This window comes from Toxotes jaculatrix, chromosome 17 (assembly GCF_017976425.1).
Source record: "Toxotes jaculatrix isolate fToxJac2 chromosome 17, fToxJac2.pri, whole genome shotgun sequence".
NCBI lineage: Eukaryota > Metazoa > Chordata > Actinopteri > Toxotidae > Toxotes > Toxotes jaculatrix.
In genome coordinates this window covers 7801903-7821880 of record NC_054410.1, presented here as the reverse complement: position 1 = coordinate 7821880, position 19978 = coordinate 7801903, and the positions used below count along the sequence as shown (strand labels likewise).

At 42.3% G+C, this 19978-nt stretch overlaps 1 protein-coding gene across 1 annotated transcript in view; it reads right to left on the bottom strand.

Moving 5' to 3' along the window:
- Nucleotides 1-12995, bottom strand: part of hs6st1a (heparan sulfate 6-O-sulfotransferase 1a) — a 52552-nt gene extending 39557 nt beyond the window's left edge. Inside the window, exon 1 of the mRNA XM_041060614.1 lies at nt 12199-12995. Within this exon, the coding sequence (XP_040916548.1) occupies nt 12199-12698 (500 nt within the window). The 5' untranslated portion in view covers nt 12699-12995. The remainder of the gene's footprint in view (nt 1-12198) is intronic.
- Between the last annotated feature and the right edge of the window lie 6983 nt (nt 12996-19978).

Below are 19978 nucleotides of genomic sequence, written 5' to 3'. Positions count from 1 at the left end.
CCTCAGAATATAGAGGAACGGAAAAAAGAGGGAGAATGTCAGTGAGCACGAAGGAGATGAAAATACAGAAGGAGAGATTTAGAAATACTGGAGAGTGGCCCCAGTGTAGAAAAGAATTGAAACAACACACACCCAGGTGCAGTGAGGGATTACGGGAAGGAACAGGCCTTGACACCCCTTTGTACTGCCGGCTCAAGTGAAAAGAATGAGGGAAAGACGAGATAGAAGGAAGACGGATAGACAGAAAAAAAAGAGGAAGGGATCGTGTGTGCTGCATCTGCACACACCCAACGGGTGTAAAAACAAAAAGAGTGTGTGTGTGTGTGTGTGTGTGTGTGTGTGTGAGAGAGAGAAAGAGAGTGTTTAAGTGTTGAGAGTGACTCTGTATGGGTGTGTAGATGTGTGGGAGTATGTCCCTTTTTTGCTTTTGTAACTCCCGAGGTTCCCCGCGGTCAAGAGCGGATCCTCTTTCTCTCTCGTGCCCTCTTTTCATATACTCGTTCCCCCTCTTTTTTCCTCTTTTTTATACACTCACTCCTCGTTCCCTCCCTCTCTTTTAGCGAAGTGCTGAATGGCCCTCTCTCTCTGATGAGTGACTGATGAATGAAGTAGCTCTTTGAAGTCAAGAGTCACAGCAAGGCTGGTCAAGCGTGAAGAGATGCCGGACAAAAAAAAACGGCAGAGAGACAAGGGAGAAAGGAAGGAAGGGAGGAAGAGAAAGACGGGCAAGGAGGGGGGTATATTCAACAAGGGAAAACGTCAAACAGTGAACATCCATAAAGTCAGCGAGGGACGGAGGCAGAATGTGTGTGGCAGACAGTGTGAGAGAGAGCGTGGTCTGCATTTTTGCCTCAGTGCCTCAGAATATTTGCATTGTGTCGCTCAACATGCAAAAGGCCGGCATCACGCAAAGGGGAAATAACCAACGACCTGACGAAGAGTTGTCTTTCTGGAACAGGCCTTCTGGGCTATGCGGACTGCCAGGAGGTCTTTGGGTTTTTCATGGGCCTCAAATGCCCCTACTCTCCTTCTTTTATTGATGTGGACACTGAGAAGCCAGCACACTGCTTATGGGATAGATTTCTGGAGACAATAGTCTAACAGCGCTAACCCACTTTATTTACTTTTAGTGGTTTTCTTGTTGTTCTTTAAGCATTACAGTCATTGTTTTGGTTTTACTGTTGCCTTCTGCAAATGATTAGCTTTTCAGTCTTATGCCCTTGATATTTTTCTTTGTTTAAATGTGTTAACTACGTAATTTGAACCACTTTTTTTTAGTTCAATCTCACTCCCTCACTGCCATTTCAGTAAGGAATAAGGATTTTTATCCTATTGATATTTCAATACAATGCCAGTGTATATAAGGACTTGTTTTTAACTGACTTCTGTGGTTAAAGAAATCTTAAGTTAAAACAGAAAAATCTTTTACATTTACTAAGCAAATCTTTTCTGGGGACAACTTTCTTCACAATGACACATTCACTTCTGAAGGCTTCTCATTGCTTAGTGCTTAAAGGCTCCTGGGTGGTGGGTGGTAACATTTATTGGAAACTTTTGAAACCAAAGCAAAAACTTTTAAAAATTAAAAATTTATTGGCTTTCTAAGAATGACGCCAGAGTTTATGCCTGTTTGCTGTAGGGAACTTGAACTTTAGATGACAGCAGTGTGACAGGCAGACAGTCAGAAAGCTGTCTGACAGTCATTGTTTTGGCTTGATTTGTCCAGTACATGTAATTAGAGAGGGAGATGCTCAGCCAAGTCAAATTTTGACAGCAAGTCAAAACCGAAGAGTAAATGATTCAGATATCTCAGACTGTTAGTGGTCAGTCTGGTAGCTGGTGCCTACTGATGTATCCACAAAGATATATTACATCAGCACTTGAAAAGTGGGGATTTTGAATCCATTTTGTCTTGCCTTACATCACATCACAAGGAGAAGACTCAGCCATAAAGTAGCATGCACATGGAATCAGTTTCAGGCTTTGAGTAGTTTGAGTTTGATCAGGGCTTTGGGGATGGCAATATTGGTCTGCCAGTCCACCACCTTGGTCTGGACTTATACATCTCAACAGCTATGTTAGGGATTACGATACAGCATCACAGAGCGGATAGCGTGACTGTAGACGTTAAAACAAAATGAACGGCATCTCAGGGTTATGAGCCCATTGCGAACAGGGCTTAGGCTGGGGCTGGTGGTTATTGTTCAAAAGCACTTAAGCAGGACAGAGGCTCTTTACCATTAACTTGACAATCAAGTATACAAACAACAAATGTTCAGATTTGGTTGACAAATTGTGAAAATATTTGCCTTGACTTGATATTCATGAGTAGTCGACGGACGTCTATTAGCTTTGCCTCTCCATGTGTATCACACAGGCATTTTTAAATTTAAGACAATACACTGACTCCTGAAAATAGTCTAGCCTCGATGGGACTGAATTTTCCCTTCCTATTAAACTCTTAACAGCTAGACTATGCGCTTGTTAGGACAACCCAAGGCAAAATCTGAAATATTAATACATTTTGTATCTTTTTCATGTACTAATCTTCTGAATGTCACAACAGTGTACTTTGCATGCACTGCAGCTCCTGAAAGTGATCCAATAGCTTTTCTGCATTTATGTGACAGTCTAACATAAAGTATAAGAAATTGGGAGCAGGTGGAGGTTTAGTTTCTCTCTCAAAGACAGTTTGACAGACAACACAAGGCTGTCAAGCAGACATATTACATATCGTAAGGGATCAAACCGGCTATCTCACTGTTACAAGACTACTTCCTAAACTTATCTTACCAGGTTTTACAGCAGATTTTGAAAGGAGTTGACTTGCTGAGTGGGTATGAAAGACCCACACTCTAGTATTCCCTTTGTAATTTGGCAATCACCCCAAGACCAGCAGATTTTTCTCTGTGCACACGAGGAAAAGGCACTTGTAGACAGAAAAAAAAAAAATCGAGGGCTTCTCCATCGTACAGTTCCCCAGGGTGAGCGAAAGAGAACACTACACTCCTCCTGTGTTTATCTCAATCTCACATCAGATCAGATCACTGGCGGATAAAAGCACTTCCTGACACATCACTTCCTCTCTGGAGGAAGCTGACACACGCTGGGAACCGAAAACGACAGTGTGGTGGCGGGGAGGAAGAAGAAGTAGAACTTTTTTTTTTTTTTTGACAGAGCGAAAGAGAGAAGCCAGGGGAGAGAGAAGGGGTATGAAAGGGAAAACAGCGGTGGGTGGGGAGGGAGGATGAAAGTGCAGAGAGAAAAAAGGTGAAACCTACATACACGTGGCCCAGATCGACAGTGCCATGCAGGGCGAAGAGGAGGAGGAGGAGAAGGAGGCAGAGCGGTGAGAGACAAAGAGGTGAAGAGACGCTAAGAATAGTATAACTGGATTAGCTTTAACACTGACCTTTATTCAGCAGGGTGACACTCCCTCGCTCACTCGATTGCTCTTTACAGCAGTTACAGAAGAGGCCTGTCCTACTTTTTCACTGTTAAAGTTGACTCTGTGTTGCGATTTCTAGATGATGACTTCTTTATTTAACCCTTGTTAGGCCAGATCTGTTGCTTATAGAAGAGTTTGCTTGTGTATATGTGATGTGGGTGTTTGTGTGATGTGATTGGGGACAATAAAATGAATTGTTTTCATATCAAAATCACTGTTTGTAAGGGTAATTTTCTCATCATGACAGTAGCCATTTTAATTATGTGCCTAACAATGTCTCAACGTGCAATAAAAAAAAATAGTGAAAGTGCAGCTGGCAACAATTTTGCCAGCTATAAAGACAACTGGCAGCAGCTAATTTGGTCAGCTGTAGTTAATCATTAATTCCATTCATTAATTAATTGGCAAAACTACAAAAAAAAGACCCACGGCGGCTGTCTGGTTAATATCCTCACTGCATGCTCAGCCTTTGACATGTGCCATTTCCCATAAGCCCTTCTGCAACTGATTGTGTTTTTAAAAAAGAACGCTGGGAGGACCTCAAAAACAGGAAACTGCATTTGACCAAAAATGATTAACTCATTTTTATTAGCATCTTCCGCAACTTTCAATCCCATCTGAAGCTGATGGTCTTCAGAAGTCATAGTGAGATGAAGCTAAAAGCTCTAGAGAAAGCTAATTAGCGAAGCTTGAATAAAGATTTTTTTTTTTTGTCAAACTACTGTTTTCAAAGTGAAAATATGAACTTCAACAAACTTTATGGCTGGCATTGTGATTTAAATCACAAAACCGGTATCAAAAATGTTTTTAAATTAAGATATTTTACAAATGTAATTCAGCTCCAAATATGAGAAAGACGGAAATGTAAGCAGCAGTGACACATTCAGTATGCAATTTATCAGACACACACAGTCACACACATCAAATCATCATACAGACTTGTGAACACAAACCACGCATTCACACAGCTTACGCCCGGACACATGCAACCCATGCTTGAATGCACAAACGAAGGCAGAGGACACACACACACACAGAAAAACGTGGGCAGCTTCAAAAAGGAGCAACTCTGGAGATCTACAGCTCTGCCCTACAGTGAGGCAGACAAATCAAGTGTAGCAGAACGAAGAATCTCTGTTTTTTCCTTTCGCTCTGTCTTTCCATGAATGGCATCAGCACTTTAGCTGTTCTGGTGTGACTCTCACATGCACAGACACGCACACATGCACACAAACAAAAGACACTGGAGTCCTGGGACGGCATGATGGTCAGAAAAAAAACTGAGACAAGGGCATCATGGGGAAAAAAGACACGCTGAGGCGTGGAAGGATGAAGACACAACGCTATCATTCATTCTCTTTTTAGGATTTGGTAAAAGTTAGCCTACTGTGTGTATGTGTGCGTCTAAAGAGGAGACAGTCCCAATCAGTTAAAACTCCTCCCCCTAATTCAAAGAGGCAGTATGGGATTTGCATTTTTCCCACAATTCAATTAACACGCTTGTCAGCCTCTCCTCTGCGTTCACATGCCTCCTTTGGCCATCTCTCGCTCACACACACACATACAAACGCTCTCACACAGACACACATCGGCTTCATGAATAGATGTATTTATTCATAAACACACGCATGCAGAAAATTGATGCATTTATTTGTTTGTTTACAAATAAATGAGAAGCGCTCGGACCGAGGGATGAGGAGAAGCTCCCGGGTCACATCCTGTCTGGACTTGTCATGTCCAGCGACATGATAAGACAGTGCTGTTAACGGATTCAGAGAACAGTCCCTGGGGATGTCTTTCTCTCTCTCTCTCTTTCTCTCTTCTGTCCTTCTCCATCTCAGAAGAACTGACGGAGGGAAACGATGAGGAGTGCCATCAAAGAACAGGGCACCATGATGTGGGGGTGTTAAAAGAGAGACAGACACTCAGGGTCGATATGTGGCAGAAGACCTGACGACAGAGACAAGGCCAAACCCGATTTAGAAACCAGGATCCAGGATCAGCCACAGCCGCACTGACATTGCCGCCGGGCCAGCTAATGACTTCGGCTCGCCTCTTGTCTGATTAATAGCCTGTAATCCCATTCTCATGGATAGCATACCATAGCATTCCACAGCACCACTCATTAACCACTACAGAAATGCCCACTAATCAGTCAGCCGCTTGTAGCTAGCAAGGCTAATGCTAGGCTAGGCTAATCAATGGGCAGTAATCCTGTTGGCGGAGCTGCTGCAGCGTAGCGGCCCTCATTACCAGCCATAGAAATGTCTGCTAATCATTCACCGCACGGTTATTTGTCCACAGGGCCGCAGAATCACTTTGGTGGTGGTGGTGGTGGTGGGGTGACATTTGACAGTCGGCGGCAGAGGGTGGAAGAGACAGAATGACACACACAGTCACAGAGGCTGTGTAATGATTAAGAAACACATCAGTCTTGCTTTTCTTTATTACTCTCCCTCCCGCGTCTGCCTTCCTTGTTGCCCGTACAGCCGGACAGGTCTGGCAAGGCTCTGCTCTATGTCAGCGTCATTCAAGTTTTATCAATCAATGAAAAACCCTCACCGATCCATAACAGCTAATCAATAATGAAGGCTTGCAGGCAGAGCAAAGACAAACCTTAACAGACCACCGATAGAGACAGTCGTCAGCGGTCAAGCCGATCCCTCTCCTTGTTCTGTCTTTACAATGCACTGCGGTGAAACAGCTGGGGCAAATCAATGGCGACATCAGCCTTAACTCAACTTGACCTTACTGGTTTGCACTGTAGACAGTTTCAGTTTAATGGTGATTCTGTGATCTGCCAGTGAACACAAGAGTCCACAGGCTTTACCAAGATACTTTACAACAGCAACAGTTTGCTTTTAATGGGACCATTTTGCATCCCTGATCAACCACAGCCAAACAGTTGTCTGCTAGCAAAATGGATAAAGACAGTCGGCATGGCAGGGAGTCAAACTAAAGCCCCGTGTGTGTGTAGCGGGGAGGCCCAACAGAGGTATCCACATATCTTCTTGAACTAAAGTCTCTCAACTCTGAATTGTGAGGCTGCGTTTATATGTCACTGTGACCTGAGGCTGAACCTGAGTTGAACTCTTGTAGTCGACAGGAAGCGGCAGTGTAGCTGAGAGAGGCCTGTCAACACTCGCCTCAAGCTACTGAAGAAGAAAACACATAGGGGCCATATCTCACCCTTTTATGTGTGAGATTACGTGTGAGCCGACCATCCTTTCACTATATTGTGAAGGGCAGAGCATAAAACATGAAGAGCCACTTACTCGACAGCATTATCAGCTGTTGGTGGGCTGATCTAGTGTTGAATTTAGGGCTATAATTAGAGGTATCATTTGAGGGAGTTACATTATAGAAATAATGTTGTTTACTGAGCTCTTTTTGAAAACAACATTGCAAAGTGCCTCACAGAAAACAAAACATCTAAAGGTGGAGACAAGTGACAAGTGCCTATAACCAGTTACCAGAGGCCAACTGACATCTTTAACTGACAGACTCACTGACTCATACAAACAAAAGTAATTTAAATTCTAATGAGCATTTGTTTGTTACTTTTCTAAATCAACAATAATTGACATTTTACAAACATTGTCACTGATTAATTTTGTGTCCACTTTAAAGTTCAATTACAGCATTAAAAGTAAACACAAATCCATTCAGAAAAGCACCAAGCTTGCTAACTTATCATCAGAAAACGTACTTTAATGTCTCTGCCTGTGCTCCCATTCATCACACGCCTAACATAAATCAAACAGGTGCAGGTGTTAAGTCACCTCTGGTAAAACCCAGCCAGAGCCTGGTTTCCAGTAAGAGAAGCAGGCTTGTGCCATGAGAAAAGGCGATTTGAGCCCCGTAAACAGGGGGGGAATAGCTGGCTGGAGCGATGTGGGAATGTTTGCTGTTGGGAATGCTGGAGCGCAAAGCAGCCGCAGTTGCAGGATGAGCGGACGTAACCAGCTTTGGAGCGCCTGGCCGCCAGCGCTTAAACCCAGCTAATCTGATTGGATTAACACCGACCTGCCTGGCTACACATGAGCGCGCGCACGCACGTATATAGACATGGGCACATTCTCACACAGACGCACACACACATTTGTACTACATGCCAATCAGCCAGGGCCGCCTCTGCAGCTTCCTGGAGTTCATCTGGATTCTGGGTTGTGCTGGCTGGCTGGCTGGCTGATGGCACCATGCTGGGGTACCACACGCACACGCATCCGCTCTCACGCCGCACAAACACACTTACACACAGAGCCATCTTAGAGTGCAGTGATTTGTGCTGTGAATCTGAAACAGACCTATTGAAAGAAGAGTAATGCCCAGTGCTTGACAACCGTGCTAATTGACTAGCCCCCTCCCCAGCAATGAAACTAAACGTTTTCACCCCTCCATCTTTTATCTTTTCAATCATTCCCTGACAGCTTGCCTCTTGTCTCACACTCATGCCATCATCTTCCTCATATTACTCTTCATCACCTCCATCTACTCCTCTGTCCCTCTCTCCTCACCCACGACGTCCTCCTCCCCCTTCCCCTCATACTCATACATATAATCATTCATTAGAACCAAGGCAGTTGTCCATTAGGCAAAGCGGCCATTTTGGAAATTGCAGCAAATCTTCCATGAAAAGACATTTCCTCTAATGCGGTAGTCACGCTCGGAGGGAGAGGGAGAGAAAGATGGCAAAGGAGAGAAAGAAAGACGAGGGGGTAGAGATGGAGAGGAGAGAAAAAAGGAGAGAGGCGAAAGTGAAGGAGAGAGACAGAGAGAGCCCCCGGCCATAAAGCCACCAAGCGGAAAGCAAGCCTGCTGTTTGATTAGAGAGTGACACCATCATGGAGGGAAGGAGGGACGAAAGGATGGAAGGAGAGGGAGGGAAAGTGTTTTAGAGGCAAGCAGAGGGGATGAAGAGGAGGCAGGAGAGAAGGAGATAGAGAGAAAAAAAAAACAGGGAATGATTTGAGAGAGGACCGAGATAGAGGCAGTAAAATTAGCCCCATCACTTCGCTTACCAAGACGCTCGATGACACACTAGGATTAAAAACAGACACACACACACAGTCTTGAGATGTGTGCACAGACACACATGCACAGGACAGATGGCATCCCCCATCTGAAAGTGTGGCTCTAATTTGAGCAAAGTGATAGGAACCTCCTTAACCAATTAGAAGCCCCATTTCTAAGGCCTTGCATAAAGATCTGTGTGTGTTTGTTTTACATGCTCGTCAGTGTGTGGCTGCACTCTACGTGTGTGCATTAGTATGTCCCACGGGACCAGTGAAGAACATTAAAACTGATATAAGAGGTGGGAAATGACAAATCCGCTCTGAGTGGCGCTCTGCTGAGTATGTGAGCTCTTTTCTCCCACAATGCCACTGTTAGTCTCGATCTCATCTGATCACCAATCAAAGACAGACCTGTCTCTCCTTTTACCACCCATTCATCTCACTGCCACTCGCTCTCACTTAATGCGCCTTCCTCTGAAGCTGACACATTTGTCACCAGACCAAACTGAGCCTAATCCATTGTAGCATTTTTTTTTTCCTCCCACAGTTTATGATATACCGAATATGAAAAACCACTATATCCTCTCCAATTTCCTCAATGTCTCACAAATGTTTTAATGCTCTTGTGGAAAAGAAACATTCTGAAGAAAGTGTGCAGCACACTGTGATACAGACCCATCAATAGAATCAAGAAATAATACAGCCATGACAACCTGGTAAATGTTACAGTATTTAAAAAAACCAAAACAGGTCAACTGTGGCTTTAGACGTTCAGAAATGTCAGAACAACTGTCTCTTTCTTTTAGGTAAAGGGCAACTGTTAAGCTTGCAAAGTCATTATATTGTGTTTCACAATATACACACAAGTTCTAGATTCTCAGAAGTGAATACTTCTTGATTTCTTGGTGTTCTGCATCATTAAACTGAATAAATTTAAGCTCCGAACTGACAAAACAAGCAATGTGAGCATGTCAGCCTCCTCAAATTAAAACAAACTGCAGTAAATGTCAATTACAATTTGTCGAGTGCTGATCAGTTCTTAAATATATTCAGCTATTCTTGTCTTTTTCCATTTTTCCCTGTGGAAATGTGTGTTTTTTTGTCATTCAGGAGGTGTATTTATGTGCTTGAATCAGGCTGATGGAAGTGGTCCTAATTCACATTTTATTTTTGCAGCATTTGAAACGTTTGTGTAAAATGCACTTGACAGCTGGATGAGAACACAGCTGCAGAGAGAGCTGTTGGAGCGCAACACCAGTACTGCTACATGGTCAAAGATTTCTAGATTAGGCTGTTTCCTAATTGTCTTTTTTCCTCTAAAGTTAAAGACACAGCTCCAAACCACGTCCTACACTATGTGGGCAGGTATGTGGTGTGTCAGCCACTAAAACTGGCTGGGGCGACAGACTGTTTATCTCCGCCACACTGACAATACGCACGGCCTTTTTGATATCTATGCGTACAACACTGCGCCAAGAAATCCCTCACTGCCATTCTGTAAACACAGATGATCTTTTTCACACTTTCTCTGGCCTCTTCACCACACTGCTACTGCCCTCAAGGCAAATGTCCCTAAACAAGCATCGCCACACTGATACAAGAGGGTCAAACAAAGACGGACACAAGGACTTAAACACACTCAGACAGCAGCACATATGGAGAAAAAGAGCCAATGAGACAGAAGAGGGAAGAAAAATAGGAGGAAAAACAGAGCGTGTGCTTGCAGTTTCTCTTCAGAGCTCCTTGTTGCAGCGATTCACTTCTCTTCCCTGTGGAAGTGGAGCTCTGTGTAATATGGAGCAGCATTGTTTTTCTTCAGGGTGCTATTAAGCTTATAGTCCCTTGTTTCTTCTGTCAGGAGTGATAGGATAGTCGATTATACCTGAGGCAAGAGCCTCTCTCGGCTGCGCTCACACCAATGCATACATACCTACAGTAGACCTCTCTCATCTACTCTGCCTCCCTGTCTTTTTCTATCCCCGTGGCCTCTTCAGGTGCACACAAACACAGACATACGTAAATACACACACACACACACACACACACGTTTGGGCTTTGAAAAAGCACCCACAAAGTGATGAAAGGCCGTTTATCCTGCATCCACTGTGATATCTCAGCGCGCCATGCAGAATGGCCGGACGCGTTATCACCTCTGACCGGGGGAAACCACGGGAGTCAGGACTGACGCCAACAACAAATACCAGTGCTAGTGTGTGTGTATGTGTGTGTGTCCCAGCGGTAATAATCACCCGGATTAGAGCGGAGCCAAACCCCCGCAGGGTCCCCCCATTTCCCCCTCCCCTACCGGCCCAGCCCAGCCCTGCCCAGCCTGCAGTTCTGATCCCCAGTTTGAGCAGCCATGGGAAGCAGAGCAGCCGGCCTGACATCTCCACCATGCCTGGCTGCCAGACAGATCGAGTGAGAGGCGAAAAACACCTCTTTCTTTTTTTAGATTCCCACATATTGCTAAGCCCCTTTTGTCCTATTGATCATCTATAGCCAAAATAAAATATTGAACAAGTGTAGGCAAGACAAAGACACATAACCCATTCAACAAGCATAGCCTTTAACCACAAGGGTGCAGTGAAATGGAAGTTGATACAGCCGTCAATATGTCTGGGTGAGGGATACAATATGTTGGCAACAAACAATGGGGAGGCGTGGAGAAGAAATGGGTTATAACTTAATAAGAATGCGCGTCGTGTCTGGATACCTCGCAGTCAATGTGAGGGATTATTACTGAGTGGAAATGTTGCCTGGATGTATTATGCTCCCCTGACTGAAATAAATTCAGCCGAATCTCAGTGTGCGATTCAGTGGGAGGGCACCCTGATACTGGCACCTATCAACAATTGTTAGAGGCACTGTTGAGCTCCTGTGGCATTTGTGACAGCGTAGTGTTGAAATGTCAATCAACATTTGTCTCTCAACATGTATTATCAGCCCACTATTTCAGGAAGATGCACACATGTCTCTCTGTTCTTCTTTTCACGCCACAGTAACGTCCCACCCAGTAAAGAAGAAGAAAACAACAACTTTTGATTTAAGATAACAGAGCAGCCAATCTGGAATAACACATTAACATACTGGAGCGACTTGAATGCGTTTGTAGTCTTCACTTATGAGGTTATGGGGTTACAACACCATCATCTTACCTTCTGTTATGTTGTATCTTGTCTGGTGTCAACACTACATTCCTGTGGTATAAACTGGTCTACACAAAGCTGCATACTCGTATGAATTTTTGATATTTTGTGTCAAGAAATGCTTTAAAATTTACCATCTGATTAGACCTATTATAACTGCCTCTCCAGAGCAATGAGCCTGCATTAAAGGCTGTTTTGTAAACCAGACACAGATATGTACCAAGTATGATTCTCAGAGTAGATGAGCGTCTGAGTGTTGTTAATTTAGTAATTTTACATTAGTTTAAATTAACTTTTAGCTGCGTGGTTATGTGATTAGATTATTCAAACCTTATTATACAGAAATACAAGTTAAAGCTTTGTGAGTTATGGTGACCTTACTACAGCTTCAAGAATTTTTTCTACACTGAGGCATGGTATATAATCAAACTAAGTAATCAAGTTTAAAAGTTGCAGTGATTTAGTCCTCTGAAATATGTGAAAGAGTTACTGCAGATCCCCAATTTCTGACTACAGGTTATAATCCATATCTCACACTCAGGCGTCCTTATAATCTGCAGCCAATAAATCAAACATTTCCCGGGTTTACCTTTGATTTTTCTGCCTGCTCTCCTTCTTGTTGAGGACCCCCGGCACACAGTTGGTGAGCTCGGTCCAGTCGGCGTGCAAGCCGCAGCTCCAGCCGGTGGAGAACCGGGAGAAGAGCCAGGTCTCCTTGCGGTTCGGTCGGTAGCAGGTACACTTCTTTTGGCCCGGTCTGCAGTCGCACGGGACCTCCAGACGTACATTCTGGACCAGGTGCCTGCCGAAGGTAGTCCCCCCTGTCTTTTGGATGTGCAAAAACACGATCACGTCCTCCCCTTTGATTTGGAAATCGATCGTCCTCTCCAGGTCCCTGACGGGGAAGTAGTATTTCTTAACGTAGTGAGGGTCCGGAGTGGGGAAGATGTCCCCCTCGTCTTCTTCCGTGAAATAACCGTGCGGGGAGCCGAAATTGATCACCCCGGGGGCCACGTACTGATAGAGAATCAGCATGAAACACACGGATCCGACGACGATCAACAAGAATTTGCTGCTCCTCTCGACCATGTTCCTTCCCAGTGCGGTTCCTACAGTACGCTACCATTTCCCAGTCAAGCCGACAACAGGGAGCAGGGCGCTCGGCTTCTTCATTCTCGCTCTCCCCCGCCAAGAAGGACTCGTTTTCGGGGCTCAGCAGTGGCTCATTCCGCTTCGAGACGACCGGCGAAGTTGGCTCATCGTTCACGGAGATCCGCTCAGCACCGTGAAAGACGCATTGTAACTCGCTTAAAGACCCCCCCCGTAGCCGACCCTCCCCCGTTTACTTTACTTTGGTTTCTAGTCTACACCGCACAGACTCACTGCATCTCCATGGAGCTGTGTACCCCGGATGCAGCGCGAACACTACCTTTTCAACCTCTCTCACTCCCCCTCTCTCCCTCTCTCTCTCTCTCTCTCTCAAAACACGGTGAAAGGGAGAGTCGCTTTAATTTACTGGTTCACACGTAACGGCCACGTCATCCACCAGCAGCCAATAGCAAGTAGCCGCAGATAGAAAGATCGATAGAAAATTTTACTATGAATTTTGGGGTTGTTGTCAACTTTGGCCTCAGGGGAATAATAGTAATATAATTTTATACTCTGAACAATCAATCAATAATTTAAGAACAAAAAACTACCCGAGCTTTTCTCTGAGTAAATTACCTGACACACACAAACAGCGGAAGCGATTTGTTAAACCACTTTAAAACAAATTAGCACAATGTGACCTAGAACCATTAAGGTCTCAAAACTAGATTTTGACACAGGGATCCTCTACAAGACCAGGGCCACAAAAAATGAAGGATGGAGGACCTCATCATAACTGATAATGTAGTTCAGTGGTACGTTTGTGTTTGTATGGGGAGGGGGGGGTACATGTGAATGATGATCTACACACAGCATATTGCACAGTGCTGCGTGTAATGATTGGAATTTAGCATATATGTTTGATGGAATTTAATATTTGTATAGTATTTGCAGATGGAAAAACAAGCTAGTAGCTCAGGACTCTTTCTTATTTTTATTTTTTTTACTAAACTAACAATAACTATACCTATATTTACTGAGCTTCTGTACTTGTGAGACTATGTAATTTTCAAAGAAAAAAAATAAAAGTTATATAAATAACCAGCTGAATTAATAAGTAATAAAACATACTCTTGCTCAGTTCACTACCCCGAGGGGTTTTGTTGCTACAGCCTTATTTGGTCTGGTATGACCAGCAGCTTGTTTTGGCTAATCTTTGTTTATTTATTTGGATCTCCATCAGTTTGTCTTTGAATTTCAGGAGCCGTCCAGCAATTAGTCTGGGTTTTTGAGCATATTTAAATTTTCCTTGTCTGTGTCCTTTTCCCGCTTGATCTCAAAAGCACTTACATCCAGTTTTAGTTTGGAAAAAAAAGAAAAAAAAAAGAAAATCCTATACATTCTCTTTGGTTTGAGCCTAGACCTTGTTTACTTTATTAGGTCCTATGCCTTCAGCTGCAATATTATTTCTCCTACTTTGATTCCCCAGGAAGTCTAGTTGACCAGAGTAATCCACACCGTAGCAGGAATATTGTATTAAAATTCACATACTTAAGTCAGTTTCTAACTTTATTTCTCTTCCCTACATATGCTACTGTTACACAGTGTTTTAGTATGTAACAAATAAACCCAAACAATCATTTCTATCTTTTGAATAATGTACAGGTCAACCATACCTTTTAATTTTAATTACGTCTCTCCTATTTAAACAAGCAACCATGGAGGAAAATGACAATTTAAAAGCTATTTCTAGACCAGTGTCATTTAAAGGTGTTTTGAAAATGTGAAATATTGACTACTATCAGTAGGGAATAGTATACTTCGATTGTAAAGTATACTATTTTATAATACATCATGCGCATTTGCAACAATGCACATGTGCATTGCACAATAGTGATCTTTCATCTGTCTATACAAACAAAACAAATTAACTACTATAAACAACTTCAAAAAGATTAAGACAGATTTATCCGAGACAGATTTTTCCCAGACAGTGCAAAAAAACTGCTCATAGTACAAAAATTAGGCATAAAGCCTGCATGTAGAATTGTTCTCCTCCTGCATTAAATAAATGTAAATTTATGTGGTACTTGTTGAATTTATAGAGACTGCGAGAGTGGAATTATTCCTCCACATCTGGTTTTGTTTTGAGTGCAACTTCATTATTCCGATCACAGGCGATTATAATTACAGTTACAGCTCACGAGAGAACTCAAATGTCCGACAACCATAAGATCAACCGTTGCTGGTGGTTCACGCTGCTTCTCGCGTTACTACCGCTGGTGGTCAGCACTGAGTCTTGCTCCTCTTCCTCTCTAATGCAGTCGAAACAACTTGTCAAGCATATTTATGTGATTCCCAGAGGCGATTACTGTAGAACATGTTTTGACTAATCACATCTACGAGTGGAAGAGAGAGGGGTGTTTCAACTGCTGTATGTTGTTCAGATAAGACGGGCTCCACCAAAAGCTGACAGTGTGCTTTTTTTTTTCAGTTTTTGTCCCACAGGTTTAGCTGCAATTTTTCAGGAATTTCTTATTGCAGATATTTATTGTGGTAATAGGTGCAGTCTTGGTGAGCTACCACGCCTGATTCCCACACGCTTCTTAAGAGAAACTCAATCAGTATAAGATCAGCCCAATCAGCAAGCCCGGGGGTGTGAAAACAGCAGTTGGTTGTGGCTGATGGCAAATGAGGTTGGTAAGGGATGAGGGTGTATTTTCACTCTGAGTGGTTTGGGTTGATGATGTGATGTGTGTTTAGTCAGGCTGTAATTGCCTGTGTGCTTATCCACAGTTTCAGCTTCCATAATTTCCCAGATGGATGTGGATCTCTGAGGACCTGGGCTCATCCTCATCCTGAAACCCGTCATAACTTATAATTTATGTCAGGCAGACATCAGTGGGGCCAGGTGTTCACCGTTTTCAAGTACACTGATACTTAAGCCACAGTTTCTGTATTTACACAGGCGTACAAATGGCTCTCCTTGTCCTTTAAAGCTGAAATCATGGGTTGTTGTGATTCTCAGAAAAACAATCAACAACAATTTTGGGTACCACTCTGTGATAAGTCACCCTTTATGAAGGGTTTATCTTAACTTGTAAATAATGGCTTTAATAATGGTTACAGATTTACAAATCCAGTGCTGCAAGAAATTCTCAGATCTTTTGTGTAAGTACAAGTTCTAATACCACAGTGTACAAACACTCTGTTACAGGTAAAAGTCCTGCATTCAAAATCTCACTTAAATAAAAGTACATAAGTATTGACAACATAACAAACTTAAAGTACCAAAAGTGAAAATACTGATTAGAGTAGAATGGCCCATTAAAGAATAATGCAGATTATATCATTATAATATAATTACTGATACATGAACGTGTAATGTTGCAGCATGTTACATTAGTGTAATCCATAACAATACAACATCACTGATTAGTTGATTTCTATTTAATATTAATGTATTAATAATCTGAATCTGCAGAGTAACTAGTAAATAATGTTACCAAATAAATGGGTGAGAAGTCAGTGGAGTAACAAGTATAATAATTAGGAATCTGGCAATCAAAAGTTGTTCTCTATAAAGCATTAGTGATTTATGAACCACTAATAAAGTTATTAGTTACAACTTATAAACCCTAAAAAAGGGTGAGGTATTTGAAATTGAACCCAATTTTGATCATCTACTAACCAGTTAAGTAATTTATGGAGCAACAAAGCTGAGATCCACCACATCTCCTCTGAGCTCACCACGGCCCTTGTGGACACCACATGTGCACATCTCCACAACATCACCAAATCCTGAATTTACAATCATGTCATGTGAATTAACTACATTTGTCGAATAATAAAACTCCTGCTTGGTTCAACCTGGGTTGGGACTGTTTGCACCTTGATGGAAAACATTTTTTCTCCCGTTCCTTCCCTTCCTGAGATTATCCCAGCATGACTGGAGCTGAGCGGGTGAGGACAAACAGCGTGTGTGAGCCGGTCTCAGTCTTGAATAATTCAGCCTGCTTATTTACATGTTTTTTACTTACACTGAAGCAGCATCCGCCTGTCACACAGCTGTTAAACACACTCATGATTATGACTTCTGCCTTGCCCCTGGCATTACCCAGTTGTATTAAATACTGGGAGATTTTTGTGAGAGTGTGTGCGTGTCTTGCTGTGCTTGTAAGACAGAGAGAAAGCGACTAAGAATATTAATACTGTGTGTTTGTGAGTGTTAACTTGTGTGTGTTTATGACAGTACGTTGGCGTATGTGTGTTTTTCTCCCGCCATGCGCAGTGTCATTATGAGCAGTGTTATTTAAAGAAGATGGATGTCACAGAGTATGTTGCCCTCTGGCTCGGGTATAGAGATATGACAGTCTGTTTATCATCAAAACCAGTTTATTGTTGCTTTTGCATAATGATCCTGTTTAGATGGATATTTTCATACTGTTTCCAGCGGCTTTGAGCTGTGTATTATGTCCTGCCTCAGAGTCTCACATGCACACATTGTGTCTCTTTGTGTCTTTTATGCTTGCAATGTATTTCAGGCACATTTTGTTAATGAGGTTTGTCTTGTGATAAAGAAACAGCAGTCACGCATGTTTGTAAGACAAAACAAGTGCATTGACACACACGCACACATACAAATATTTACAAATGTATTAGACCCATGAAATGCCCCCAATTAAAATTTTCAGTGTATTAATAAATAAACAGGTGGTCCATAGATTATTGCTGGCCCTGATGTTGATACAAGCTAAACAGGGTTCACTCATGGGGCTTACATGCTTGTCTTGATTTTTAAGAATCTCCTCCTAATGTCCATCCTACATAAACACGCTCAGAAACACACACACACACACTTGCACACATATCATGCTCAGACATGCTCTGTCTGTTTGTGCTTTGTTTTTCATTCAGCCAGCGGCCAGGACTGAATACCACTGAGGGAAAAACACAAAACAAAGGGAATAGGGTATTGAAACACACACATGCACACACACTCATGTATAAAACCAATTTTTCCCAACTTCCATATTTTGTGAACGCTACAGCGCATTTGTTTGTTCTTTCTAAATAAACAGGCAAAATTAAGTCAAACGAATTAGAATCTGTTTTCATCATGAAGCCCTGAAATGAATTATTCTCTGAACCTTCGGAGTGTTTCAGACACAAATATTTTCTTTGGATGTGCCTACGGGGAAGTGCACACTGTAGAAAGAAAACAAAACTGGGCGCCATGTATTTCCTACATTCCAGAGTCAGTTAGTGTTTGAGTGTGTGTGTCTGAGAAAGAGAGTGCGCTGAGGAAGTCGGAGAGTGTGCAGTGCATGATTATACATGTTAGGCTGGAGTTTGCGTTTGTGTACATCTGTGCATGTGTGTGCATCATCTAGCTCTAAATGTGTGCATACACATGTCTTATGTGCATTACATGTCAGTGGAGCACATACGCTGTGAGATATTAATGTGCTATTCCAAACCTGTCTCCTAGAAATTATGTTCCTATATTACTCATTTGTTTTGTTAATTACGTTCAGATGGAGACGTAATTGCTGCCTGGAATACATTCACAGCCATTGTTTTTCTAATGCAGGTAGTGCTAAGTTTTTGTAAGTGGGAGACTTTGACACTGGAGACCGTGGCTTCCATCCAGAATCCCACATGTAGGTTTAGGCAACAAAATTACGTTGGTTAAGGTTCGGAAAACATTGTGGTTTTGGTGAAATGGTAATAAAGTAAACATATCATGTCTCTTGCTTCAAGTCACTTTAGACTTTTTCAGTGTTTAATCCAGACCATGATGTTAACGCTTTTAGTGCCTAATCATAACCATATAAAAAACATTATGCTTTAGTTGCTTGGGGGGGATATTATATTGCAAGAATGGTCCAGATATTGTTAGTTTTTATGCATGTTTATGAATGTTTTGCAACTTGGCAAATACATTCATTAACACTAGCAGCTCTGAGAGGCTGTACTTAGACACAGGGACACTTTGAGCTAAATGGTAACTTGCTCACAATGACAATGCTAACATGCAGATTCTTTACATTATCTATGTTTGCTATATCAATTTAGCATGTTAGAATGCTGAAATTAGTGAATTATCACTAAACACAAAGTACAGCTGAGGCTGATGCGAATGTCATTAATTGACATTTGAATGTTGCGAGAAGACTTTTCATACAGAAACACAAATATAAATCCTCATAATCATGCTTGAAGAAGTGCCTATGGATCACCAAAGTTATTAGGATTCATCCTCTGGTAACCATGAATGTCAGCGCCAAATTTTATTCCAACCCATCTACATGCTGAGATGTTCACAGGATGTTGTATGAACATGTCCTGCTGTTGGTGCGACAGGCAAACTGAGGGGCTCACTGGAGTCAGTCGGATTCATCTTCTGGGAACCGCGAGTGTGCACAAAAAGTTTGGGCCCATGGCAGGAGCTGCAATCTGGAGCTGTGTTCAGGAGCTGTGCTTCTGTCCTCTAGCCTCCGGCCACCACAGCCTCCTCACTTTTATACTGGTGGACTGAACATTCGCAAGAAATCGATATCAATTATCTCTTCCAGCACACTTACAGTAATCCCAATATTAAATAAGAAATTATCAAATAGAAGTTCAGTTAAACTTACTTTGAAAGCACATATTTCTTTTTAAACAAGATACTTATACAGGTCATTTCACCACAAAAGACAAAACACCCCTCCCACTCTACCATACTTGGTTTCTCCCCCTGTGAACCCCCCTATTTAACCAAATGGACTGCTCCAGCCCAGATTTGGCTGTTCCTGGTCTGACAGAGGAAGAAGTGCACAGGAGACAGGTGTCTCCCCGTGACAGTAGAATAAAACAATTTAATTTAAAGCACAATAACAAATTAGGTAACCCCAATATAATAAATTTAAGCAAAACATGGGTTTAGTTAGAATTACTAAGGAAATCAGAGTGACAAATACTCAGAATTTTTGTGTTGAAACTGCTTATATAATTTATTTGAAATTACTAGTACAGTCAACTTAAAAAATGTGTCTAGATTTAGATGAATGTATTGCATGCAACCATTAAAATTGAGTAAATTCAATGAAACATTTTTTTCAGTGTGATTATGGTGATAAAAAATGTAATCCAGCATTACATTTCCCTCACAGTGTATTTGCTGTTGCAAATTAGTAGTACCTAACTGCAATTTCCAGTGTCTGAAACCACATCCCAGGACACCTTTCTGACAGTGGATTTGGTGGGATATATCCAACTTGTATCTTTTCAAAACT